Genomic DNA, 27,631 nt, shown 5'->3' on the forward strand with positions numbered 1-27,631 from the left:
CTCCATCGTCTTTATCCCGACAGAACTCAAAACAACATTAATTTCAGCAACAATGCTGCAACACTAATTGAATTCACTCAAATCACCACACAATGCACTCGGGGGGAGACACGACTACCAAAGTCTTACCAGGTCCCAGACACCCAACACTAATACAGATTTTCAAAAATGGCTCTGCTCACCTTAGTTCCTAAGGGCCCTGTTGACTGGCCGAGCCGTGGGTCAGACGATGGTCCGCAGTTTAGACCATACAGCAGACCTTCATACTCACAGATTCAATTTGCACACAAAACACAGCAATGAATCACACAACACTTAACACACACACACACACACAGACATACTAACACACAGTCACACAACAGAACACCAAGATTCTCGAAAGCCACAGCCACTAAATAGCCTGGTATGTGCTATTAGTGTCAACCACTAAATAGCCCTCGGATCAGGGTACTGGAGGACCTTGTATGTATTTACGCCAACCCTCCAAGGCACCAAGACCTGTTATTAGGTTGAGAGCTGACAGGATACGTATGATTTCGGATCAGAAGATTGCAGGTACGACACTTTCACTTAAGTCACCACACATAGATAGATAGACAAAGGAACTGATGGACAGGCCAATAGACAGATTGAGGGTCAGACAGACAGACGGACAGACAATCACACACAGTGTACTCCAAACACACAAATATCAGCTGTTTTGGCCCGTACATGTACCTTCGAACCGCAGCTTGGCAGGCTCTATTTTAGCGCCTTTTGGTTAATTTTAATGTGGACTGGACGGCTGGACTGAGGAGACAAAGACAGTGATAAGAAGATAGAAAGAGTATTTATTAAGTACTGGTACAAAGTTTTAAGAACATGCGCCAGGGGTCTGTTCCAGAAGAGAGAGCCCCAAATCGCTAGGGCCGGCTGGTTATATAGTCTCTGGTGACCTCTACGGGCAGACATCACAATAGGTGCAGTCACCGTCGATAGAGTAAAAGCTGAACATTGCTTTGTGACACAAGTTTGACATTTCAACAAAGATCATTATGTACGGACGTCGTGTGCACCCAGCACTGACTTTGAGACTGAATTACATGACCCTATAAGGTTACATGGAAAGTGAAAATAAATGGGGGTAAGGGTGATGACCCATTATTATTAGCAAAACATCAAAACAAGAGTGACAAAACAGATTTGTCCAATATCCAGCACTACTGAAAATAGAATTCTATATAAACTTTCTTGAACATTTCAATAAACAATGAATAGTCATATTATTAGTAATATAATTGAAAATCAAATTAGCAACACATTAATAGAAAACAAAAACACAATCTTACACAATCCAAATCTATTCTTTGGGCTAAGTGAAACAATAAAGGCATTTAAGCATTACTTAAAATCAGGTGCCAGCAGGTGTCAGGTCACTAGCCAAGTCAGGAACACAATGAGGACAAGTGGTCGACAGGAGAAGAAGAGCAGGCCCCTTAATGATGGCAGATGTTGGTGGACAGATAAACAAAGATAAATTCAATGATTTTTTCAATCGACAATCACACAAATGGCTGACTTACGGTACCACTGACACAGGCCACGGTAAAGGCTTTGGCAAAAGGGAGGAAATGAACATTGGCAGAAGCAGTGAGAGGTTAACTGTGGCCAGTTAGAGAATGGGGGGAGAACAATTTTATTTTTGAAAGATGAATTTGAAGAGTAAACTAACCAATCTATGAAGATGTTTTGAGTGTTTTTCAAAAGGTGAAAATGACTTATTTTTGGGTGTGAAAGACAAGATCTATATGACAATCATGAATTAAATGGAGAGATGGGGACTTGTAAAGTAACCAACAAACCACCATCCATACAAAGGCCACTGTAGCGGGTTTGCTACCCAGCTTCTTACAAGGATGCGTGATACAGAGGTAGCGGTGAACAAGCGCCGCCACAGCGGGTTTTATTTTAGTTTTTTTTCCAAGTGCTGAACATTCAACAAGACAGAGAACTCTAAAGATGGGCTCCGATTGGGATTTCTCCGGAGCGCTCCCGCATGCGCCCTGCCCTGGCTCTCCACCCTGTGAGGCGAACGGACATCGAAGAACCTTCCCAGCTGTTGTGATTGGCCAGTCAGTCCAATTGCCCACGGCTGGTACCACTGCTCCCGCTGCTCTCCCTCTCTCTCGCTCGATTGATTACTTGTGGAAGAAATTCCTATGCAAGATTGGTGAGGTTAATCTGCCTGCTGCAAGAAAAGAAAAACTGAGAATATTCAAGATATTCATTCTGCAGAATAAAGAGAGAGGTTCAGTACTGCTCCAAAGCAGTGTTCTGACCAGTCTGATGTTATTTCTGATGAAGAGGGCTTTATACAAAAACAGAGGGTGTGGCTTGGGTCAGAAGTCATTTACAAGACTGTGCCCCTCACCTGTCTCCCTGGGTGTTACCCCCAGACAGTGAATTCACAGGTACTTGCAAACTTGACCTGGCAGATATGGATTGCAATCGCTTTCAAAGCACCTCCAAGCTCCCCTGGGGTTATTCTTTATCTCCATACGAGGTAAACAGGAAGAAACGTGATCTGGTTCTTCAATGTTAGAATTGACATTGTAAAGAGAGAGAACATTTCTCATCACATCAACTCTGGGGGGCTCCTGGAAACACAGAGGCAATGTTTTAAAAACCCACATCTACAGGTAGAGGCCTTTGTCCTCATTCAAATAGTTGATCGTATGCATTTTTCTCTCACATCCTTCATAATCAAGTTTCTGCTGCTGTGACGTGACTGACTGTAAATAAAGGAACCTTAAAGTAAAAAATAAAATAAAAATCTCTCAAACTATTCATTACAGACCCGTGACTTTCCTGTGACATAACTTACTTATAAACTGAAAATAAAGGAACCTTAAAAGTCAAAAAATAAGTCTCTCTCTCTGACCGGGTGAAGACATCAACAGATCCCTGCGTACCTAGTTATCTCTGAAGAGAAATGTCTGTACTCTGTACTGACCTGTGTTTTCCTGTGGTTTGTCTCTAATTTGCCTCTAAGTTGTTTTTTGGTTCCCTTGTAATCAAGTTTCTGTGACATGACTTACTGTGGCTAAATACTTAAAAGGTCTCTCTCTCTCTCAAGAGATAAAGTGTACAAAGGAGGAAGTCTGGGCTACAAAGGGAGCTGTCCTTGTAGTGAACATCTGTCTCAAACCTGGTGAAGGAACCAACAGATCCCTAAATACGTAGTTATCTCTGAAGAAGTTTATACTCTTACTATTCATTATTAGCCTGTGACTTTCCAGATGTTTGTCTCTATTTTTGTTGTTTGTTGGTTCCTTCATGATCAAGTTTCGGCTGCTGTGATGTGACTTACTGAAAATAAAGGAACCTTAAAGTCAGTCTCTCTCTCCCTCAACTCACTCAACTATGGACCTGGTCCAATGTGGTCTCAATGGGGGAAACAGTAAAACCACCCTTTGCATTATCACAACTTGAAAAATCATTTCCCAAATCAGAAACTGTTAGAACTGCATCGTGGACTTAATAATAATATAGTCCAGGAGTGACAACTATAATTACAATAGTTTGACTGCTATAAATACGGATCTAGACGTGGTTTAAGGTGGTCTGCATGTACCAAAGTCGAAAGATTTCGAAGAATTGGAATGCACCCTGAAAACCGGCACTGTGAATCGGCTGCTCACTTCAACGTTAAGCTGAATCGGAAGCTAATTTCAGCGCCCCGTGTCCTTCCTCACTTGCCGAGTGTGCACCCTCGACTGGCGGGTAAAAGACAGGCCTCTTGGGATAGGAACTCATCTCATGGAGGAGATGCATTCAGTTGACCATGGCTGCGTTGTCTCTTTTATGTCCCTTTTCTAAAACCTCACCGAAGTGACGTGGCTCTCGTCGCCCTCGCGTATCTTGTGTTGAGCTGCCATCGCGCGGATACTCTTGGTACTGCACGCTGTAACACTTCGGCCCCGCTAGGGGGCAGTGCAGCGCCTCGTTTTCTCAAAAGGAAAATCCATTTTCCGCCGAGAAGTGGATTTCTTTGAATTATCTATACATTTAATTTGAAGACAATGATTCTAACATTTGAATACAATTAAAGTATTTATTAAAAAAAAAAAAAAAAGAAAAAAAAAGCATTATATAACTCGCACATGCGTTGATTTTAAAGGGATGGGGCTGCCGTTTGCAGGAATACAATAACAACCGTCGAATGGAATAACTTATTATTAAATTACTAAATGTAGACTTAAGACTTAAACGTCAATTGGCAGGCGTCTCCACTCATCATCGATTTTAGGTATTTATTCGTTTGTTTGTTTTTACAGATGTCAGTCGAAAGGGTCAAGGCGTCCGTTTGCGCAACAGCCGGTTGAGCTGATCAACTTAATCGTCTATTCGGGGCCGACGTCAGCCCCATGCATCCAGATGCACACGCCGACAGCTACAACTCAACAATTCAACCGTGTTACAATCAACTAAAAATGGGGATATCGTTTGTGTTTAAAGTGGAGTGTTCTGCTTTTAAACCCCCCCCAAAAAAAAAATTCAAAAAAAATAAACAATAAAAAAAACAAAAAAAAAACGGACCCCTAGACGCGCGGATCCCCGCCGCCACGCAGCCCCCCCCCCGTGCGCGCCGCGACCTAATCCGGAAACAAAGGCAGCGGATCGGCGGAGGAGACAAACAAGGCGCTCCCGCCCCGGCCGGGCTGGAGGGAGGAGAACGCCCACGTCCACTCAGGAGCGGTCGGCAGCTCCGCTGCTCCCTTTCAGAGGAGGGCGACGGTGACGCGCGCTCTCCGCGGCTTCCGCCCACGCGGCTTTAGCGGCTGACTTCCGCCCACCGCCCGCAGAGCCGCCCACCGGCCCCCGTTGCCGCGGCAACGCATCGGCGGTGACTGGCGCTGGGAGGAGAGAGAGAGGCCACCGCGGTGGGCGGTCCGACTCTGTATTTATGTTCCGTGGTGTTTTGTTTTATTTATTTTATTTTTTTTTTGTTTTTTTTTGGGGTCGGACAAATTCACGAGAACGAGTTGATCCTTGTTTGCTGACACGGAAACTATTTGTTGTCGTTATTTATACAAGAGCAGAAGTTCCCAAGGCTGCCTGTCGTCAGACTACTTATAATTATAAGTACTTGACTAATATGTACGAATAAGCACTTGACTAGTTATAATATACACCGATCAGCCACAACATTAAAACGACGGACAAGCAGCGGTGTAGTGCAGGGTAAACACAAATACCTGCTTGGTGTTCAGGTGGCATTGTGTACTGTTCACCCACTTCTGAATCCCCACTGATGTGTGTCGTTCAGTAGTGTCCAGCAACAGCCAAATCCTGAGACAGTCTGAGCACATGTTCCGCTCCCTTGAAAAACCGCACTAAATAGATTATCTTCACATCAACAGGGGCTAATTGTGTAGCTGTCTAAGCCTACAGTCTGCAGGCCAGCATCGACCGATTGCTCTTCTGTGGCTGATGTTAATTCCATAATGATCCAAGCAGCAGAAGTTAAGCGACGGTTTTCAAATACTACTGGCTCATTTTGGGGTAAACTAAATACACAAGAGTAGACTTACATGTCACTGTTTATGACACAGGGCGTTTATACTTTGCTGGACGGGCCACTTAAAAAAAATTTTTTTGGGCAATAATTAAGAGTATACTCAGTTCTCCAGGCACCACTACATCACTTCTGACAAGGGAAGTGAATATCATTGCTCATCTCGTTCCAATGGCACCTGTCAAGGGGTGGGATATATTAGGCAAGTGAACAGTCAGTTCTTGAAGTTGATGTGTTGGAAGCAGGGAAAATGGACAGGTGCAAGGATCTAAGTGACTTTGACAAGGGCCACATTGTGATGGTTAGACGACTGGGCATCTCCCAAACGACAGGTCTTGTGGGGTGTTCACGGTATGCAGTGGTTAGTACCTACCAAAAGTGGTCCAAGGAAGGACAACCGGTGAACGGACTCCTGGGTCATGCGCGCCCATGGGCTCACATCGGGAGTGATATCTTCCCTGTCTGGTCCAAATGCACAGAAGAACTACTGTCGCACAAATTGCTGAAAAAGTGAATGCTGCTCTGATAAAAAGGTGTCAGAACACACAGCCTCATACGCAGCTTGCTGCATATGGGCTTGCTGCGTATACTCTGTAGCCACAGACCGGTCAGAGTGCCCATGCCGACCCCTGTCCACCGCCAAAAGCGCCTACAATGGGCATGTGGGCGTCAGAACTGGACCATGGAGCAAGAATGAATCACGTTTTCCTCTACATCATGTGGATGGCCGGGATTAGGGTCCGATCCGATGGAGCATCTGTGGGATGTGCTGGAACAACAAGCCTGATCCATGGGGGTCCCACCTCGCAACTTCCAGGACTTAAAGGATCTGCTGCTAATGTCTTGGTGCCAGATACCACAGCACACCTTCAGAAGTCTTGTGGGGTCCACGCCTCCATGGGTCAGAGCTGTTTTGGTGGCACAAGGGGGATCTACACAATATTAGTGGTTATTAGTGGTGGTTTTAATATTGGGGCTGATTGGAGTATCTATTTGTGATGAGATGTTCTGCTCTTTTTCTGAGAGTTGGTCCTTGGCGAGTCACTCTTTAAAAATATTTGTTCAGTTGTCCAGAAGAAATTAATTCTGTCCCAATTATTGATTTTCGGTGGATGCAAAGTATAAATCTAGATAATATATAATATTCCATGACTTGCACTAAATGTCTTATTCATGTAATCCTCAGTAAAAGCCGAAAATTCCCGCTCGCCCACTCACTGAACTGAAATTTAAGCACTTGGTGGGGCTCACAGCAGAGCTGCTTGAGGAGCATAAGTGACTCCCAGCTCTTTTCGGTCACAAATTGAGAGTCGACGCCCAGCGAATGTCTGTGTTTGTTTTGCATTAACAACTCCCTTCTTCTCTTCAGAAATGTCTTCCCTTCGGAATTGCAGCCGCCGCAATTCCACCACAGACGCCCTCGGGGGCCCGCAGATCCCCCGATGTGGAGCACAAAAATGGTTCGATCCCTGTAATTCCTCGCATCCAACTTTGGGCCACTGACTCGCCACCGCGCCAGGCGTGGGTGTGTGTGAGAGAGAGAGAGAGAGAGAGAGAGAGAGAGCGAGAGAGAGAGAGAGAGCGAGAGAGGGAGTGGGGGGTGAGGGAGAAGGAGAGACGGAAGGAGTGGAGAGAGGGGTGGGAGGGCCTGCGTCAGAGTGAGTCATCAGCTAGTTTCACAATGTGTGTGATGTGACGCTAATGCAAATGGCGAGGCCTGGGACTCATCTCATCTCAGTCTTTTTTTTTTTTTTAAGAAAGCAAGAAAATAGATTTTGGCTGATAAGATCTCGGCATCCGTCTTGTCTTTTGTCGGTCAACCGTCTTTCATTACACCCGGCCTTTGAAGTATTACCTCATGGAAGAGCCCAGGACAAACAGTGGACACCCCTTTTTGTACCAATCATTCCTGCACAACTACTTAGTAAATACATGTTAGTTACCGTAGCATTTTGTACCAAGAATGACCTCTTAGGGTGGGTTGCACCAACAAGGATTAAATTAGCCTGATTTTGGAGTTGATCAAGGATTAGTCGATCTACCTGTAGGTTCGAGGGTCAGACACACGGGTCGAGTTTAGAAAGTAAATTGAAAAATAAAAGCAAGATTAAAAAAAAAAAAAAAAAAAAATGTTCTGTATCATTTTCGTTAAAGCTAGAATAAGGGTGGGTTGCACCAACGAGGATTAAATTATCCTGACTTTGGAGTTGATTCAGGATTCGCCTATCTACACTCAACAGGAAAAATGGGTCAGTTGCACAGGTGGAGTTTGGAAAGTACATTTAAAATTAAAGCACAATTAAATAAGGTTCATAATTATTATTGGGGTTTTTTTTAGCTCAAATTAAAGTTTAGTGCAACAGGATGCTAGACCTTGATTTAAACCGTGCTTAGACTTTAACCAGGCTGGTGCAGGCCACCCTTAGTGACCTTGTAGTACCGGTAATAACTGGACTGAAAAATAAAAATAAGAAAAATAATCGCCGCCACCCTGGGAATAATATACTACGTCTGTGAGTAGAGTTCCAGTGTGTCCTCCATGCTTCCCACATTAAAAACAGCTGTTTCGCAGCACAGAAACATCACAAGAATTTAAAAAGGGGATATTTTCATTTACAAACAGCACCGTCAAGACACCCAGTGATTACGCACAATGAGCTCTTAAAATGCTAAAATGTGCGTAACTGACACGAGGTGCTCGCGCAGGCGGCCGCCAGGGGCGGCGCCACATGTACATGTATGTGACGAATAACCTCTTGAATCTTGAATCCACTTGAACGGCTCGCCGCGGGAATTGAGGAGAGGACACGGGTGCGCTAGAGTTCAAAAAATAAAGTTTAATGTTTATGTGCTGTATAACAAAGAAAATATATTAGTGTTTAAAAAAAACAGGTGCATAACTAGGTGAAGCCTAACCTACCTCTATCACTTTACAATAAACAGTGAGGAACAGAGAGCGAAGGGCAGAGAAAGATGGATGGTAAGACGAGGTGCTGCGGGAGCTCCAGCAGTGACGGCCTGAGCGCAAAAACAACTTGTTTTGGGAGTGTTTCAGCACTGCCAGATATACGATAATTTGACCGTTTCCCTACAAAGACGTTATTGATCATGATCGCGAGCAGCGGTGAGGTCAGTGTGATTTGGAAACGGCCCACAACCAGCGCGTGAATGAATATTACATGATGTGGTCAACCCCCGACCCCGGATCTTGTGGGAATCATTGCATCTCCATGGAAGTCCATTTAAGTCAATGATGTCGACTACTGAATGACCTCTGTATGATCTGGCAGCGATTGTTTTATTTGGATTTTTTTTTTTTTTTTTAGGGTTGAATTTTGCCTGCTCACCAAATTTGGCAGTTGCAATTCCCAAAAAACAGCTACTTTTATCCCCCAACCCCCCCAGACACGTTTGGGGTGATGTTTGGTTACCTGCTCCGACTAACTGACCAGAGAGACCCTTATTCTCTCAAGAGGTGGAAAATCCGGCTCCAGAAAGTAAAACCCCACGCCGGGATTTTGAGTCAGCCGTGTGGATTTGCTGGTCAAGCGTCAACCCGGAGGTCCACTCAGCTGGACAGTGCACGGGTGGAGGGAAAACATGGCAGGAATTTTACTTAATGGACCTGGAGTTTTTCCCCCACCTATGCATTCGCTGCCTTTGATGACAGGCAACAGTCATGGAGCACATGACAAATGGACGCAAATGGAATTGTTACTCACCTAAATTTTGCATTGGTCTCTTCACAAAGTGACCACACATGACAGTGCACGCGGTGGATGGGCGGAGAGGAACGACAGCTAGACCACGTTGTTTTGGATGTAGGTTGGGACTGACCAAGCAAAGAAATACATATTTACAGTCGGGAGAAGAAGGGATGAGAACACGTAAAACCACAGTGAACACACATCTGCTATGCATCTACCTCGAAAAACAGCAAAAACACGTCTTTGAAATATGCATGGTCATTACAGGTGGGTTACGTACGGCTAGGCTAGTCAACACGATCATCTCATAAAGCATTTTTTTTTTTTTTTTTTTTTTTCCCCATTTTTATACACCAGGACACCTTCACACTTTGTATGTTTTTCTCAATGACACTAAAAGTTTTCTTTTTCTTTTGTCGCTCTACATACATAAACACCGTATCGACACAAAGATCTACAGCAAAAGTTACACGTGACAAAGAAACCCTGCATGAGAGATTAGGTGAGCACTGTTTTTGTTACCGTAGTACTATTTACAGACCCTAAGCCGCTGCTCCACACCGGCAACAGCGGTAGAATGAGAATTCCGCTTTTCAGCTGCTGTCATAAATAAAACTGAAAAACAAAAAACACATATCCACAACCACCATTATTATTCAAATTTCTTTGTCTTGCCGGAATTGAAAAGTTTACGGAGTCATTTACACTGTCTTGTGCTGGGTGCGTTTGGTTGGGACTGTGGGGGCCCCGGAATCTATTTAAAATACACTGTTATTATTTTTATCTTATTTTTTATTTTTTTTTGAAATGCAGGCATCAATGAAGCATTGTTTAGCAGATATGTGATTTTGGTTTGACAGCAGCGCTTTTGCTAAATTACATCGTGAAACGAACCAATTAGCGCGGCCTATGGCGTGCCAGCTCAGCAATCTTGCCAAAAAAAAAAAAAAGGAAAAAAGAATGACAGAGCTCCTCCGTTGTTAATCGCAAAACAGCTCCTATACATCCTCCATTTAAATTACCACCTCAAAATACAGTACACGTACACACACACACACACACACACACACACACACACACAGACTCAGACACACACACACACAAGCTGGGAGGAATATTCATTTTCTATCTCTCTCTCGCTCTCTCTCCCCATTTTAATTCAACAACGACAAGAAAAAAAATTAAAATAATCAATTCCACTTGAGGGCTGAATCCTAATTCCGTTTCCCTGCAGTATTCTGATTTCGATGATTTTTCCCCCCCATGGTGGCTTCACTTGTGCACGTTGTGGCCGGGTTACAGTACAAACAGACATTTAGGTGAGATTTGGGGGGGGGGGGGGGGGGGTTCAAGCGATGCGAGTCGATTTAAGCCGAGGAATGATGACCAGGCAGGACGCTTCTCGACGATGGATTGAGAGCATTTAGGTTTGTTTACTCCGCTCCGTGAGGCCAGCCAAAATACGGTGTGTGCGTGTGTGTGTGTGTGTGTGTGTGTGTGTGTGTGTGTTGGGGGGGGGGGGGGGGGGGGGGAGTCTTGTTTTAGTCTCAAACCCAAGCTCCTTGACTGCTGAATTCTGGGGAATTCTCTGGGATCTTATCTGTCATCTGAACTTCCCTCGCTGAAGTGACCCACAATGCCAAGCAAGTGCGATGGACCGTGACCGCTGCCCCGTCCCTGAATCATCCTCGGGTTTAGGATTCAGCCCCCACGCCGCGGAGAGGCCGTCTCAAATGTGACAACAAGGAACGCCCGGGCAGGAGTAAAAACTATACACATGGTGAAATTGTTACTTTTAAATTACATGTACATCCCGTGTGTATGATCAATCGCCACACAAAGACCTGTAGAGCATCTGTGTTGGTCCACACTCCCTCGGTGCTTTGGCAAATACCTTATTCTTAACCAAAACAAAACAAAAAAAATAAAGGCTATTCATGAGGCAACGTTGGTTGTTAAGGCTCTACTATGGCTGTGCTTGCTTAGTGTCTGTTGAGGGGTAAGAACTGCATACTGTCAGGTGTGAGTGGGACAGAGTGGGCATGGCAGGGGGCGGGGGTCACTATGTGGAGTCTTCTGGCTCTGATTTGATGGTCTTCTTATCGGCATTGGCCAGCGCCCGCTGTGAGGTACCGTTTTCTAATAAAAGGAAAGAGAGAGAGAGAGAGACAGAGAGAGAGAGAGCGCGGCAGGGGGCAGAGAAAGCAGAGTGTCATCAGCATAAAGTCATGTGGGTTTTAAAAACTTTTTTTTTTTTTTTATTCAAATCAGTTTGTTCTGGGCAAAAGGTGTATATTTTTATTTTTTTATTATTATTTATTTATCAGTTTATCCTGCCAGGTAATTCATATATTCGTATTCCTTTACTCTTTGTTCTGAGTAAGATATTGATTTTTACCTATAGTTTGATTCATTTCATTGAGTGTTTTGCCACAAAACCAAGCACAAGTTCTGGGGCAGGTGCCAGTTAAAGCTAAGGTAAAATATTAAAGTGGTAATCCATAAGCAGCTCACCGTTAACTTTGTTTCATTGGGGATTGTATAGGACCAGATTTTTCCGGTTTAGTTTTTGGGTCATTACTATTTGTATTTATTTATTTTATTGTTTTTCCTGTTATTTTTTAGGCTGCATTTGTTGCTTATGGGGGCATTAGCTCCTGAGGTAGGGCAGGTCGTCTAATGCTCGGAAGGCTGCCGGTTCCGCAATTTCAATAACTGCTGGGCGATAAAATGAAAATGGTGATTATCGCGATATTTGTATCCTTGATGTTTAAATAAAACAGACTCGATCATTTCGACAAATAGCGCCGCAGATTTGCCCATTTCCGCGCTCGGCAAGTTGCAGCGGACGATCGATAGCCGACCTTTCACCCCTAACCAATCACGTTTGTCGATATAGAAATAAGCCCCGCCCCCTCCCTCGTGGACATGTCGCGCTTATAAGCACAGTACACATGGAGCAGCGACAAGGACACATACATCTATAGTTTGGTGGTTTCTTTTGGATATTTCAGTTCGACCCAAAGCAGACGGTAAATATCCATTGTGTGAAATTGTCAATTTATTTTATTTTTATTTTATCAATATTTAATTTAGGTTAAATGTTAATTAAAGCGGATGCACTTGTTACTTATTGTTCACAAACAGGAATTATTTGATTTCTAGAAGTTATATTCGTAATATTAATTTGATTATTTTTTGAATGGCGCTAACTCACGGGAGTTTTTTTTATTTTGAACATTCAATAAAAAATATTATAAATCGTTATGCATTCATGATTTCATTGTTAATTTGTTATATAGCCTGCCTTTACATTGTTTTTAAGCTCAATAAACACCGATACTATTTGACCGGAATCTCTCCCATTTGTCCAGGAAACTGTAATCCTACAGGACACGTGGACCAGCACCAATTTTGTCGAAGGGAAACTCTGGTTCATTGTGATAATTTATGGTGTACAGTTAACCGTTATATATTTTCAAAGTTTTCCGTTTATTTTCATATTTTTATTCACTTGCTTTATTATTATTGCCTATTTTCTTATGTGAGCTGCTGTGACACTGCAATTTTACTCTGAGGATAAATAAAATCTATCCATTTATCTATCTATTAGAATTCCACTTGAAACTGCAACCCCCCTCCCAACATCCGGATTTACCCTCGTCACTTTTTCTTTCTGATCAATTTACTGTTTACTGAATGTACAAACCTGTTGCCGATGTTTTGCTGTCATCTGTGTTGCTGTGGTTGTGATGACGCTTCAGCTCATTGGCGAGCTGCTTGCCCAATGGGATGTCGCCTTCCTGCATGTTCTGACTCACCACCCGTAGGTTGATCGGCCGTTCATCTAACACACACACACACACACACACACACACACACACACACACACACACACACACACACACACACACACACACACACACACACACACACACACACACACACACACACACACACACACACACACACGGCATCAAAACTTCGTATCCTTCGACCTCGAGTGTCACACGATTTTCTTTCTAATTTAAGTAAATGTATCCTTAACACATTAAAACGACACAAATGCGTCTGGTTAAGCTAAATGAAATTGAACCCGGTTGCCAAAATAACAACCTTGAAGAAATTCCATAGAATTCAACAGAAGAGTAAGGTCAAGTATCGTTTTCGGTATCGACCAGATTGCATCAGTACATTCTGAGACATCGGTGGCCACATTTCATTGCCCATGTTGTTAAACTCTTCAGCTTCACTGAGCAAAAACATAAACTTAAGGTTTGTCCAGGAAATCACTTATTTGCGGGGGACAGGGAAAAAGCTTATTTTAAGAACCGGCATCAAATTTTCGATGCTGGTGTCGATGTTGGAATGTGAACAGTTTGAAAACGACACAGAGGAGGCTGTGCAGCCGACACTGTTTGTCTTTTAAATTGGTCCCTGTCTGCCACGCGGGGGACCCCACGGTGAGGCTCAAACCTGCGTCTGCAAAGTCTTCAGTTTGTCTTTCATCCCATAACACGCGCCAGAAAGGGGGGAGATAGAGAGAGGCGGCATCACGCCCGGAAGCCCCGGGCAGGCATTCAGCGCACCTCTACTTCAACATGAAATGGAGACAAGAATAACTGCTGCTTTGTTCTGTTTGTTTCAGAGGGAGAGGAGGTGAAGAAGAGGGAGTTAAAAAAGAAAGGGGGCAGAAAGAAGGAGAAGAAACGGAGAGAGAAAAAAAAAAAGAAGCACGAGAAGAGAAATAAGAGGAGGTGAAGTGGAAAGCAATAAAGAGGCCGTGGGTGTGGGGAGGGGGGGGCGGGGAAAGGAAAAAGTAAACAGAGAGAAACAGAGAGAAACAGAGAGAGAGAGAGAGAAAGAGAGAGAGAGAGAGAGAGAGAGACAGACGCCCCCCTCCAGGCAACTGGCTAGAGGTAAACAGGCGTGGGCGTTATAATTACAGGTGCATTGTGGGAATAGTGGGAACAGCGATATAATGAGCTGTCGGAGTGGGTGAGCGAGAAAAGGGCTGAAAATGAGATGAGGCCCAAAGGAGAAGAAAGATCTTGAATAATGATGTTTTGTTTTTTTTGTTGTTGTTGTTTTTTATTCTCTCCTTCCACTTCTCCTGTCGCTCGGCAGAAAGGCGGAGAGTCACGGCCCCGGTTGCGGAGGAAAACAACTGCTAACGACCAAACGCAAACCATTTAGTCTAAATGTCCACAAAAATACCTTCTTGCCCTCGGTTCATCACATTTAGTTGAAATCCTGTGACTATCTAACTGTGGAGTAAAAAGCGGCAACTTCTGCCACATAATCAAACTTGATGAGATGATGAGATGAGACGAGGCTTGAACGTCCATCGTTCTATTCTCCATTTACATTTTTCTGTGTTGTAAAACACTGGTTCCCATGACTTATAATCCTTTATTCGTAGCACAACCTAGCTGCAGCTTGTCATTGAAATGCAGCCCAATGGGGCAAACCATCATTATCGGAGAGACAGTCTAAGTGTTACCTAAAAGACAAATGGCCACAAACCATGTAGTTCTATCAGGTTTTTCCACTTTTACCGACTCTTTTGCACTTCCCCCAAATCAGCTCATTCTGATACATGCACGCTAACGTGAGACTAGGAACAGGAAGTTTCGCCGCTTTCTACTGGCAACTTGTTGAAGCCGACATTACGCTTTGCATGCGTTGTGGCAAAGCAAAAACTTGTTTTTAAATAAAATGCGAAATTACAGTTATACAAAACCTGTTTTAATAAATAGACTATAGAAAAGTGTGACTATAATGTGAGTTTCCAGTTTTTGAAAGGGAGATTTGATGTTTTCTCAGGCCTAACGTTTGCCCTGTTGGACTGCATTCAAGCACAGAGAGAACCTGTAGCAGAGTGGTAAGTTTCTCAGTAGTAAAGTGTTCAATGAGGTTGTGCTATGAAGATGTGATAAATGATGGAGACCAACATTTTAATAAGGCCTGGTCTGAAAAATGGTGTTGATGAACAGACATTTTTTGTTTTTATGCTTCTTCATAAAAAAGGTATTTGGGTGAGCTTGGTTCTCCCTACCGGAGTCGACGCTTGCGGCTGCAGAGCCGTTGGTACCGTGGGTGCTGTTGAGGTACTTGAGGGCAGCAGGGGGGATTCTCCAGTCCAGAGCCTGCAGCCGCTCCTGAACCGCGGCGTCCTGGAGAATCTCCATCTGACGGGCCAGCAGGCGCTCCAATTGCATCTGGACGCAAGAAGCGACGAAAAACATGACGACACCATCCTGCACTGAAGTAGAAGTATAAATAGTCCGCCATTCAACATTCTAGTCTGATGCATTATGATATCAAAGGTAAACGTATTTGTTGCACATCATGAACTCATTTCAGTGTGAGGACACATTCCATCCTCAATACTTTGACCTTTTGACAAATTGGTTGAAAAACCATGCACGAAAAAAATCACTTGGCGTGTTTCAAAGAAATCTAGCAGAAAATGGTACAAAAGCACAGTACTTGAGTTAAAGTACTCTATTTTACACACACACACACACACACACACACACACACACACACACACACACACACACACACACACACACACACACACACACACACACACACACACACACACACACACACACACACACACACACACACTGCTGCAGCTGAGATCTGTCTGAGTGGGCTTGCTAATAAGTCATCATAAAGCCTCCTCCTACACTAACAGGACTAATTATCAGCTAGCATGCTCGGTTGTAACCCAATAAGCAGGGCTCCAGACTGCAACCATTTAGTCGCAGTTTGCGACCATTTTTGGAGACAGTGCTACAAAATGTTATAACTGGGAGCGCCTGTGCGACTTGCAAATATGCCGACTTGGTTTTTTTTGTTTGTTGTTTTTTTATTTCTAATCATAACCGTATATTGTGTGAAACACTAGGAGGGAGCGAGAATTGATGTGTGTGAGTGAGAGAGAGAGTGAGATAGAGAGAGCGAGAATTGATGTGTGTGAGTGAGCGAGAGTGAGATAGAGAGAGATGGAGAGCTGAGGCTCTCGCAGTGTCCATAACGTCACCATTGAACGCCACATAGGGCTGCCCCCTGAAAGTCGACGAGTCGAATCATCAGTCGGAAACCCGTCAGTCGACTGAGATTCTTCGAGAGCAGTAGTTTTAAAATCAGTGAGTGTGCATTACAATAACAGGATAAAACAGATAGAAGCTTACAAAATTCACAAGGATAACATTTCAATGAGTAATGATAAATCAGGGAAATCATAGATATATTTTTATATACGTGAATCATCCGCATCCGGACACAGACACAAGTACGGCTCTCCGTGCACCCCAATTTATTTTATTTTATTTTTTTTAAACTCAAACAAATTAAGAGCAGAATTAACACTGCTTTACTTTCTGCGCATTACGCAGGAAAAATATAATAATATAATGCGATAATACCGCAATCTGTGCTCGGCACCCCATTGTCATCACTCAGAGCAGGGTCTCTTCGTGTGTGTGTGTGTTTGTGAGAGCCAGGTAGCAGGAGCTGGCCCCGCCCTGCCCCACCCCTAGTGATATTGATACCCATTTATTCATTATTTTTACTATTTAAAATGAGTAAAATCTTCTTTCATTGCAGAGCTGCCCGGTACCACCATGGCACCGCTTCAATGGGAATCTACTGGACCGAATTGTAACGCAGATTAAGGTGCCTCATTTTGATGCCGTGCCCGAGCTGCCGAGCTTGAAATATCCGCCCTCTGGTGCTCCAAAACTGCCAAAGGCGCCTTTCACTAAACATTGAAAAAATAATATGAATGTGTTGTGTTGCATGTCGATTTCAGTGACGCGCCTAAATTTGGGGCTGGTGCTCCTAAAACTTTCAGTAGGGAGCAGCAGTGCTACTGGTGGAAAACGTAAGTCTGGAGCCCTTAATTAGCAGCGGCTACGGACATACACTCGACTGCAGCCTAACAACATCAACATCACCTGCTTATGTGTTCATTAGCAGACTGGAGTCCAACACGTTCTGTACATTCAAAGCGGTTCTGGTGTTTTACGCTCTCATGGAGGCTACGGATGCCTCGGTCCTTCCAACACAACGGGAGTTCGGTCGCAGCAGGTCAGAGAAACCGTTTCATCATGTTAAACTCTGAGATCCGACAAGAAGAATCTTTTTTCTGCTAGGTACATTTTACGTCTCGATCTGTTGTATGTGTGCCTTAAAGTGTGAGACGAACCAGATCACCCAAAGGATCCCCCCTGTGAACATTCAACACGACTCTGTGTCTTTCTCCAGGCAACATACTGTCATTTGTCTATATTTAGCCACCAATAATACCCCTTTCCCACTGCACCAAAAACCCGCTAACACCCGCTAACATTTGGCATTTGTCACCAGTGGGAAAGGACTGGTTTCAGTCCAGGGTTCTAATAAGCTCCACCTCTGATCGGCTCTGAGGTGAACAGGACACCCCGGTCGACAGGATTATTTTGGCCCTTTTGACTGCACGATGCGTTGCGCGTAAAAAATCCGGACACCGGTGTATAAATAGACAGGAATATCTGTGTATCATTCGATTATTTCATATCCCATTTAGAATCCAAAATCAAAATCAGAAGTTTTTGACTTTTTTCTGCAGGGGGAGCACGGCAGAGAACTCCCACGCTCCCCGCCCTCTGCCGCCAAAGGACCAGTGCGTGCACCGGTAGCATGGAATATCCATGCCGCCGGTGCTCCATGCTGCTTCCAATGTAGTGTTGGGTCGTTCATGATCGAAACCAATTCTTTTGAATGGCTCAAAATACTTTTTTACCCCCTAAGTTTTACAGTGTTATGTCATTGTTTGTTTAAGTTTCTGTCACCTCTACTGTTTTGTTCCCAATCACACTGGGACCATGACACGCCCCTTTTCTGGCGTGTTCGTGAAGTCCAACGTGACACAAGAAAAAGAAACAGCATTTCTCCAGGCAATGGGAAAGGTGTCAACCCGCTAATTTTGGTGTGAAAACGGTATAAGTGTCTGCAAATAGAACCCCTAACCCCGACAGTGCTAGTGCCTGCCCCAAAAAACAGCCAATCACCTGCAGGTTGCGTCCCACCGTCTCCTCCCCTTTTGACTTGGCGCAGGCCAGCTGCTCCTTCAGCATCTCCTGGCGCATGTGGATGGCCTGCAGTGCTTCCTGGAGGTCGAAGAAGTTCTCCTGTAGGGCAAGGAATTAAAACAGTGCACTTGAGGTTTGCAAACTCGAGAGGAATCCAGCGACTGACTCTTGCAGGTTCTTTATTTTTATTGAGTGGCTTTATTCAAAAACGTAATGCTTTTTAACATGATAAAAGAGATTAATGAAATCTATTTTAGAGAAAACAATTAGAATTTCACTCGCTCTTGATGGATAATCTAGTACTTGGACGAAGCAGCAACCTTGAAGGTGAATTTCAGTGCAATGACCCTTTAGGCAGTACATGGTGGTACATGGAACATGTGTTTCACATTGATTCTTATCAAATCCAGGGACATTTTAAATCACACATGTTTTCAATCCTCGAGGTCTGACTATAAAGGGCCTTTCAGAGCCCAGCGTGTCAGGGCGCTGTTCCCATTCCCCCGGTGGTTCCCTCGCGGTCAAACGTTTGTACTCTGGTCAAGGCTGCACTGTAGCACTAGTATTCACTTAAAGGATGGGTTTGCCGTTTCTCAACCCAGATCTTATTAAAATGTTGGTTCCCATCCGTTATGACCTCGTCATAGCCTGTTTATAACCTAACTGAACGCATTACTTTTGAGAAGCTTACCACTCTCGGCTTCTCAGTGCTTGAATGCAGTTCAATGGGGTAAATGTTTAAGGCTTGAAAAAAATTAAAATAAAATAAAATACATTAAAAAAAAAACATTAAATGTCCTTTATGAATATAAGAAACTGACGTAGTCACAGGCGTTTTTGAGACACCACCAAATGTGCTGGTTGGCAGATGTATCTGCATTCTTTTTGGTAATGTTACGTTATGAACTTAGTCCAAAGTCACTCCAACACATACATAAACGCCTGCATTTGAGTTTATCCGGATAGTTTCGATCAATCGCTCGATTTTGAGATTCTACGATTGTACCTCCAGATTTAAGTTTGAGCCGGGGAAAAACTAACCGTCTACCCTGTCTACTGTTTACTGTTTCAATAAATATGAACAGAAAGGTGCATTTCAGAAACAGATTAAGTGCTTAGTCTGGATGAGCTCACCTCCGTTTTGATCCTTTTTGGGGACGGTTCGTCTCTGTCACCGCAGCGAGACCTGGAAGAAACACACAAAGCATTGGTGAGAATCAGTTTCACAGGTTCACAAGCATTTCTACATCGACGTATGGCGTTCCAGCTATCTTTAGAAAGGCTTGATACATGGAGGACACCAATCAAAATCAATCCCCTCTGTTTTATTAAAAACCTCTGGCTGTGATATTATTTGGCAACCAAACACTGAACTCCCCGAGCAAAATATATTGTTAAATAATCTGGGTAAGATCCGCAAAAAGAGAATTTTCCAAAAAAACTTGAATATCCCTTTAATGGCGTGTATAAATTCTGTAATATTTTCTGTTGTCGTATTCATATCTTGTTTCCAACGGAGAGTTAAACTAGGCATACCGGAACCCAGAATTAGAATCTTAATCTGATGCTTCCTTATTGGTCTAAGTATTATTGTTTGAGCAAAATAGGCAACGATGCAAAAAGAAACAAAAAAAAACAAAACTCGGATTAATAGTTGTGGAATATTAGAGTGAGTTTTGCTACGATATCATGTTTACTGTAAATCCAATCTGAAGAACCCCTGCCAGATTCTTACATAAGCAGCTACTGTGATACAGTATATTTAAATATTGTGCAAAGTTCCCAATGGGAATTTTGACATGCACACCCACGTAATCTACTGTCAGAGCTATAAAGAGATCATTTCCACCTGTTCATTACTATTACTACGACTACTACTATCACTAATAATAAAAAATAATATTATTTTACTACTAATAACATAATAACTGAGCATACTACAATAGTAATAGTCCTTATAATAATGATAATTATAAGGTTAGCTATTATGTTCGGTTTAGTAACTATTGTGCATAATCTGCGGGTACGTTGTGAAGGCATTTCACTGCATATATGTATGAAAGTATGTATATGTATGTGACAAATAAACCTCTTGAATAATAATAATAATACTCGTACTCATAACGCACTACCTTAGTGCACTACACTACAACTACTACCACTACTTATAATACAAAATAATAACTTTACTAACTTTACTATTAATAACATAATATTTGAATATACTGCACTCGTAAGAATCCTAATATTAATAATAATAATACTACTATACTAGTACTCATAACGCACTACCTCAGTATACTACATTACAACTACTACCACTACTAATAATACAAAACAATACTGTTTTTCTATGAATTATTCAATATTGACTGCACTAATAGTATCACTAATACTATTAGTAATAGTAATACTAATAATAAACTTAATACACTACCTCAGTGCACTACACTACCATTACTAAAAGCAGTAATTCTAGTAACAGTATCATCCTTAATTCTATTTCTAAAAATATAGTACCTTACATATACTGTATAATTTTACATATGATAAAATAATATACTAATAATAATATAAAATCCCAGCATTCTATATTGGCAGGGTGACATCCTGATGGGTTGCCTGTCAATCACATGGTTTCACACACACTTTAGGCAGGGCTCGACATGAACCTTTTGAAGCCCTTTTCTTTCGGCCAAGTAAATGTACCTTTCACATGCACAAAAGTCACTTGTCCGAGGTAAAATGACAATAACAATGACAATTCTTTCCATTTTGTTTGCAAATGCAGAATTCAGATTAACAAACAGTTGAAACACTAAAACAGTGTCAATATATTAATGATTCAATTCAACGTTTTCACCTCAACAAATCATTTCCATATAAATTTAGGTTGAATATAACAATAGAAAATGCAGAGTGATACCAGTGAATGTTCAGATAAGCCCCTAGGTGACCTGCTTTCACGATTTAACTTTTCTCATAACGGAATGCCATATGGCTATCATGCTTTTTAATTGAGCCTTTTTGTAGTTCTTAAGAGCTGCCTTATCTTTAGAGTTAACGTATCACACACTTAAAACGACAATAAATAGCTGGGTAATGAGTGGCTTAAAGGGCGATATGACCAAAAATGTTAACCCGATAAAATATTTCATACAATTTGTTAACGATATTTATCACAATACATATAAAATAATATAAATATATAAAAGAAAAAAAAAAGAAAAAAACACTGTTCTGTTTCAATGTTTTAGGGATTTTTTTGATAAAGAAGATGTTGTATGCCATGATGCATTTTTCCATTCATTGATATGAAATTGTCCGAAATAGTAGAAATAATAGTTTTAAAATATAAATATACATAGTAAAAAAAAACAACAACCTTCCAACAAAACCTTTAGTTTAGCATTTAGGAACCTGTTTTTTAACAAAATAAATAAAGAAAAATAGGGGTAAAATCTGAAGACAAAATGCTAAACATTACTTTTATATAATCAACATTGCACAGCACTCATAATCTGAGTAAGAATTGAACAAGAAGTAACAAGTGCAGCTGCTTTAATTGACATTTCACTTAAAAAATTTTAATTTAAAAAAAAATTTAAATATAAATTTTTAGATAAAATCAAAAACAATATGTTAAAAAACAATTCTATATCGACAAACCTAGTTCGCTAGAGGTGAAAGGTCAGATTCAGATCGTCCAAATTGATTGGCTTTTCCGTTTCCCTTGCCTAACTCTTCTATAAATGAACGAAATCATCAGGCCTATTTGATTTCAGCATCGGGGAACAAAATATAGAGATAATTATCATTATCGTTTTATCGCCCAGCACAATGCGAAGACACGGTATTTTTTGTTGTTTATGACTTTTAAATTATCTGGCGGGGCAAGGCATTTTCTCTTCCACTCGCCCTTCAAAAAAAATCCACTCGTGCCGGACAAGGCGGACGAGCCTAAATGTCGAGCCCTGCTAAACTTTAGGATTAGGAACACCGTGCCTGGATAAGAGGTGAGAGGCGAGGATCTTACTTGCTGGTGCGGTAGGTGTATTTGTAGGTCACCTCTCTGGAGATCTGGCGAGCCAGACCGAACAGCTCGTCACGACGTGTCAGCAGGGCGACGTCTCTCATGCACAACTGGGCGGCGGCTTCGTTCACAGTCAGCTGGAGAGCAGACGGACAGAAAAAAAAAACAACCTCCGATCAGACCTTTACTGGCAGACATGAGACGTCACTTTCAACTCAGATTAGACTCCTACTGACAAGACAGACGGACAGAAACGCACTGCGATCAGATCAGGCTCTTATCAATTTTCTATAGGGAAAAGGGTATTGGAGTGTCCAGCACAAAAACAGGTTCTGCCCAAATAGGGTGTTGGGCAGGATCTCACGATTTGATTCAATTTCTCAACAAAGGATCCCGATGCGATGTCAATGCGTATACATAAATAACTGCTACAGACCTTTCAGTTTCCCTTCCGGTGGACATTACAAAAATAACTCACGGAACAAATTCAGTCCAACACAAAAGTTAAATATTTCAAACCATTTGTGACGATGGTGGTACTTAATTTAAGCAGGAAAACAGTTGCATGACTTCCAAACCAAGCGTCAATATTACAATTTTCAAATCGATTTAGAAATCAAAACAACAGAATTGAATAGGGAGTATCGTTTTTTGTTTTTTTCTTTTAACCCGGCCCATCTTTTGCTATAACTGTAATGGTGGTTTTGCTGTGAGGTTTTAAGGATGACTTCAGAAGGGGGATTGATCTTCCAGGCGTCACAACATTTATGACAAACCTCGTGAAGTGTCAAGTGTTTCCCGTCCCTCCTCTTGGAGTCGAAGCGCCCGTAGATGGCGCTGTATTTGCGGATCTCCTCCTCCCGGCGCGGGTCGTCATCGCCCATGTCGAAGATGTGGCCAATCATCTTGGCCAGCTTCTTGTTGTTCTTCAGCTGCTCTTTGACCTCGGAGGGGTCGGTCTTGGGGAGACCCGGCGACATCCTGTCCACGCACTCCAGCACCGACTGGACGGCAGCGGCGTCCAGGGCCTCCAGCCCGTCCCGGGGCGAGGACGGAGAGCCCAGGTCGGAGGGCGACAGGCTGTGCTCGCTGTCGTTGCTGTGCCCCGACCAGAAGCGGGACTCGCTGCCGCCCTGCAGGGGCGAGCCTGCCGACACTTTGTCCCGCACCACGTCCAGCTTCCCAGGGTCGGCGCAGGCTCCGCCTGACGCCTTGGAGGACTTGACGCTGGACACGGCGCGGTCCTGAGAGGCGAGCAGCGTTGGCGAGCCCTCGGGGAGTTTGTAGACGGGGATGCTGCAGACAGGCAGCGAGGTGAGTGGCTGGTTGAACAGGGCCGGGTTGGTGACCCAGTCGCGCAGCGCCTTCTGCAGGCGGCGCACGTGCAGCGGCTTGCTGGCCATGCCCACCAGCGCCATAATCTCCAGGAACTCCTCCTCACCGGCCTCGCACAGCTGCTGCACGTCGTCACCGCCCTGCTGGATGAAGGCCTCGTAGTAGTAGAGCAGGTTGGCTCTCTGCAGGATCCGGTACAGCTGCAGCTCTCCCAGGGTCCTCGGCAACACCGCTGCCATGCCTGGCACAGGAAAAACCACAACACACTATGTTTGGGATGTCAGTATAATATGGATGCTGTGATTTCAGACTATCGTCTGGGAATCCGGTTGAATTAACACTGGGATGTTGTCTTTTCCTGCTCTCTCACGCTGTATTACTGCAAAATTAACCAACCCTCTGATTATTAGACTGTTAAAGCTGACTGAAATGAACAAGGAATATCGCTGCCATTATGAGTAATTCAAGGAAATTAAAGGACCCCCCCTCAGGGCCATGGGTGGTATTTAGCAATTTTCCTTCACATTACAGGGAGTCTTCTGCTTAATTTCCCAAGCAGAAATATGCTGTAATGCTGATTTAATCAAAGTTAAAACTGAACTAAAGGAGGCGTGTTCTTGGCAATATCACCCTACTTTGGTTAAACATCAACACTGTGTTATAAATGACGTACATTGAGGTTTTCGGATAAAAAATATATTATATTGGAATTTGTCAGCATCACGCGGGACTGAAATCAGGAACCATGTTTTCGTTGGAAAATGCAGATAGCAAACATCAGCATATAAGCCTGTCTGCATTCAGAAGAAAAAACAACGAGGATTGTCTTCATATCTGGCTCGATGCAAGTGCAGCCACATCACCATCAGGGTTAGTAATTCAATTCCCAGGTTACTCAGCCTTAAACACCACCGCCCTCACACAACACACAGTAGAAGTTAGCCAAATTTGGACCTGATCCAAAAGATGTAAGGCACAGGTGGATATCAATCTGTTGGCTTCCCCCGTATAACGAGTTAGGGTGGAAGACGTCCGACGGAGAATATAGCATGTCAGAACCGATGTTCCCGACAAAGTTCACTCCTCTGTGTCCGCGTTTAATGTGTTACGGCGGTGTGACAGTCTCTCTCATAGTTAAAAATGAAAATAAAGAAATCACCAAAACAACATTCCAAACTACGATATCTTCTGTACCTCAAAAAGGTCTCAAGTGCTGATGTGCTATGCTCAGCGCTCAGGCAGGATTTGGCTTGGTGTGTATCAAAACATGTCTACAAAACCTTCCAGGCAAAAAACACACACACACACATACACACACACACACACACACACAAAAATATTATCTGTCATTCTGTATGTATGGGTAGCGAGATAGATGTTTGATTAAGCCTTTGGGACTTAAGTCTCGTCTTGGATGAGTGTCAAGAGGCCCTGCTCAGGGGCTGTGTCGACAGAGGTGTGGCTGCACAGCCCCGGTTTCTGGGAGGGCCACATGCCTCAGTCCACCTCTGCAAAGTGTGTAGGCGTTGGGCTCGCCCGGAATAGTCCCTCCTAGTCTCGGTGCAGGCTAAGACTGGCCGGCGGTTCCGTAATATCTTCCTACAGTCTTTCAGCCGCGTTGCGTCGCGTGAAACTCAAAACATCGTCATCTCGCGACACACAATGGAGATCTCAATGGTTATTATCGACTTCCGTGTAAATAAATCCTTCTTTGTGGCTTTGCTTCAGCAGAGGCCTACACCACTGGCCTATGTCAAGACCTTTATCACAATTGCTGTGCCACATTCAACGAACAATTAAGATGCCCCACACCCGCACAACCATAAGCCTTGAGACAGACAAGACAAAACCTCCCAAAGGGAAGAAACAACGAGAAGGGACATTGAAAAGCTATGCATGGGCTGGCAAGAGCAATAGGTGCAGAGCAGGGCAGCTATACGCGGAAATAAGAACAGCAAAACAGACACACAAAGTGAAAACTACCACTGATCTGCCAGAGCGTAGTCAGAGTAAAGTAGTCACCGCTACAGGGCAGAAACCCCATTCGTCAACTTAACAGAGCGATCTGGGCCTAAAATGTACGGCTATGTGTAGTCAAAAACAAACAATGACTGTGATGCACAGTCGGTTAATGCATTATTGATGAGCGGACTTCCGGAAGTCACTGGATAAAAGTCTGACGGATAGACTACTGAAAAATGTACTAGGAAGCGGAAAACACTCTGGATAAATGGTGCCAAGTCACAGTTATTTGTCAGTTGTGTTGTCTGCGTGTTGTTGTAGTTCCTTTTTATCGTCAAACACGTGACATTCTCTGCTACAAAGTACCAGAGAGGCTTCCTGCGGAGTATTGAATGAACGTCTCACTTTGATATTTGCTTCTATACGCATCTGTGCAATTTATTTGTTGAAAGTGTGGACACACGCGCGCACACACACACACACACACACACACACACACACACACACACACACACACAATATAAATAGCAGTGCGAGCAAAATTCCTCATATGGTGACCTGCATAGTGTGGCATGTGTAAATCACATCTACACTAACAATACTAGTAGTTGACTGTCACATAGGACATGATAGATAGATTTCAAATTAAACCTGACTTGAAATCGGCCAGGCATCATGCACTGGCACAAGTTTTACACACACACACACACACACACACACACACACACACACACACACACACACACACACACACACACACACACACACACACACAGCCTTTAGACGGTAAAAGGGTGGATTGTTTATGACGATAAAACTATCGCGGGATATGAACATTGTTGGATTCCAGTACTTTCGGAGCACGCTGAAGTGTGACAGTGAAATATAACCGTACATATGCGTTTACATTAGCATGGTCCAACACGCAACAGAAGATGTGTGCCTACTTGCACGAAGTATTAAGCCATATTGACATTGGGGTTTTTTGGTTGTTTTTTTTCTGAAATTTGTATGAATGTATTTCGTATTTTATACCGCCTACATGTATTTCATTCTATTCAAGAGGGCAACACCGCCACGCACCTGGAGAGTTCGGGCTTCCTTTCGGTCCGCTTGCACCGTTTACAGACGCGCGGCGAGGTTCCGTCCGGAAGGTAAATCCCGGCACCGAGGATCGTCGACGGGCAAACAAACGACGGCAGAGACGGCCAGCTCCAGACGCTCCCTCATGGAAAACTTCCTCCTCTTCCTCTCCTCCTCCTCCTCCTTCTTCTTCTTCTTCTTCTTCTTCTTCTTCTCCCACTCCGGTTCCCCCCTCTCGCCGGAGATAAACTGGGATATTCCGCGGTTGCCACAGCGCCCCGCGCCCACGCACCCGCGTGACGCAAATCCGCGCGTGGGCGGACAGGGGCGTGGGAGGCTTTGTGCGCGAGGTGGAGAACACGCCGCGCGCATCTCGACTCCGCCGGGACCGCGGGGAGGTTTTCCACGCCTGCGCAGTGGGGCCGGTCGGGGCGGCGCGCACCGCAGCCCCCCCCCAGCCCCCACCCCCAGCCCGCCCCCCCCCCCCCCCGAGAAAGTAACTTTAGATGAGTTTAATGTCAGCTGGGGGGGGTGATTTCACGCGTGTGTGAATGTGTCTGTGTCTGATTCATTTTTGCCTGGTTAATAGAAGTAGGTAAGTATCATACACGTTTCAAGTTTTTGGGTCATCGGCGACCCCGGAGGATCACGGATCATTCCGTGTTACTCCGGCTTGTGTTCACAATTTCAGTCCAATCAGAATGCGGGTTGTTGACGCAGATGTTATGTTGATGATGTATATTGTGGTTTTTTTCTACTTTTATTTATTTGACTTGATTTGATTATTATTGCCCAGTGGTTTTGATGGGTGCTGCTGTAACATGCAATTTCCCCCAGGGATGAACACTATCTTTCTAGCTAAATA

General features: G+C 43.6%; 1 protein-coding gene across 1 annotated transcript; it reads right to left on the reverse strand.

Annotated features, from left to right (window-relative positions):
* Window positions 1-10,820: 10,820 nt before the first annotated feature.
* Window positions 10,821-26,984, reverse strand: LOC307244734 (NGFI-A-binding protein 1-like). The gene is made up of 8 exons (XM_080020036.1): window positions 26,767-26,984; window positions 23,163-23,962; window positions 22,390-22,523; window positions 19,488-19,539; window positions 18,333-18,452; window positions 15,326-15,488; window positions 12,977-13,114; window positions 10,821-11,406 (listed from the first exon to the last, which is right to left on the reverse strand). The coding sequence occupies exons 2-8, from the start codon at window positions 23,958-23,960 to the stop codon at window positions 11,330-11,332; spliced, it is 1,482 nt and encodes a 493-aa protein (XP_079876162.1). The 5' UTR covers window positions 23,961-23,962; window positions 26,767-26,984; the 3' UTR covers window positions 10,821-11,329.
* Window positions 26,985-27,631: the final 647 nt, after the last annotated feature.

The sequence above is a fragment of the Zeus faber genome, assembly GCF_960531495.2.
Source record: "Zeus faber genome assembly, chromosome: 2".
NCBI lineage: Eukaryota > Metazoa > Chordata > Actinopteri > Zeiformes > Zeidae > Zeus > Zeus faber.

Coding starts and splice junctions, on each gene's coding strand:
- LOC307244734 (XM_080020036.1), bottom strand. CDS start 23,960: ATGGCAGCGGTGTTGCCGAGGACCCTGGGAGAGCTGCAGCTGTACCGG. Junction 18,453..19,487: donor CAAAAAGGATCAAAACGGAG/GTGAGCTCATCC, acceptor CTTGCCCTACAG/GAGAACTTCTTCGACCTCCA. Junction 15,489..18,332: donor CGGTGGGACGCAACCTGCAG/GTGATTGGCTGT, acceptor TCTTGCGTCCAG/ATGCAATTGGAGCGCCTGCT.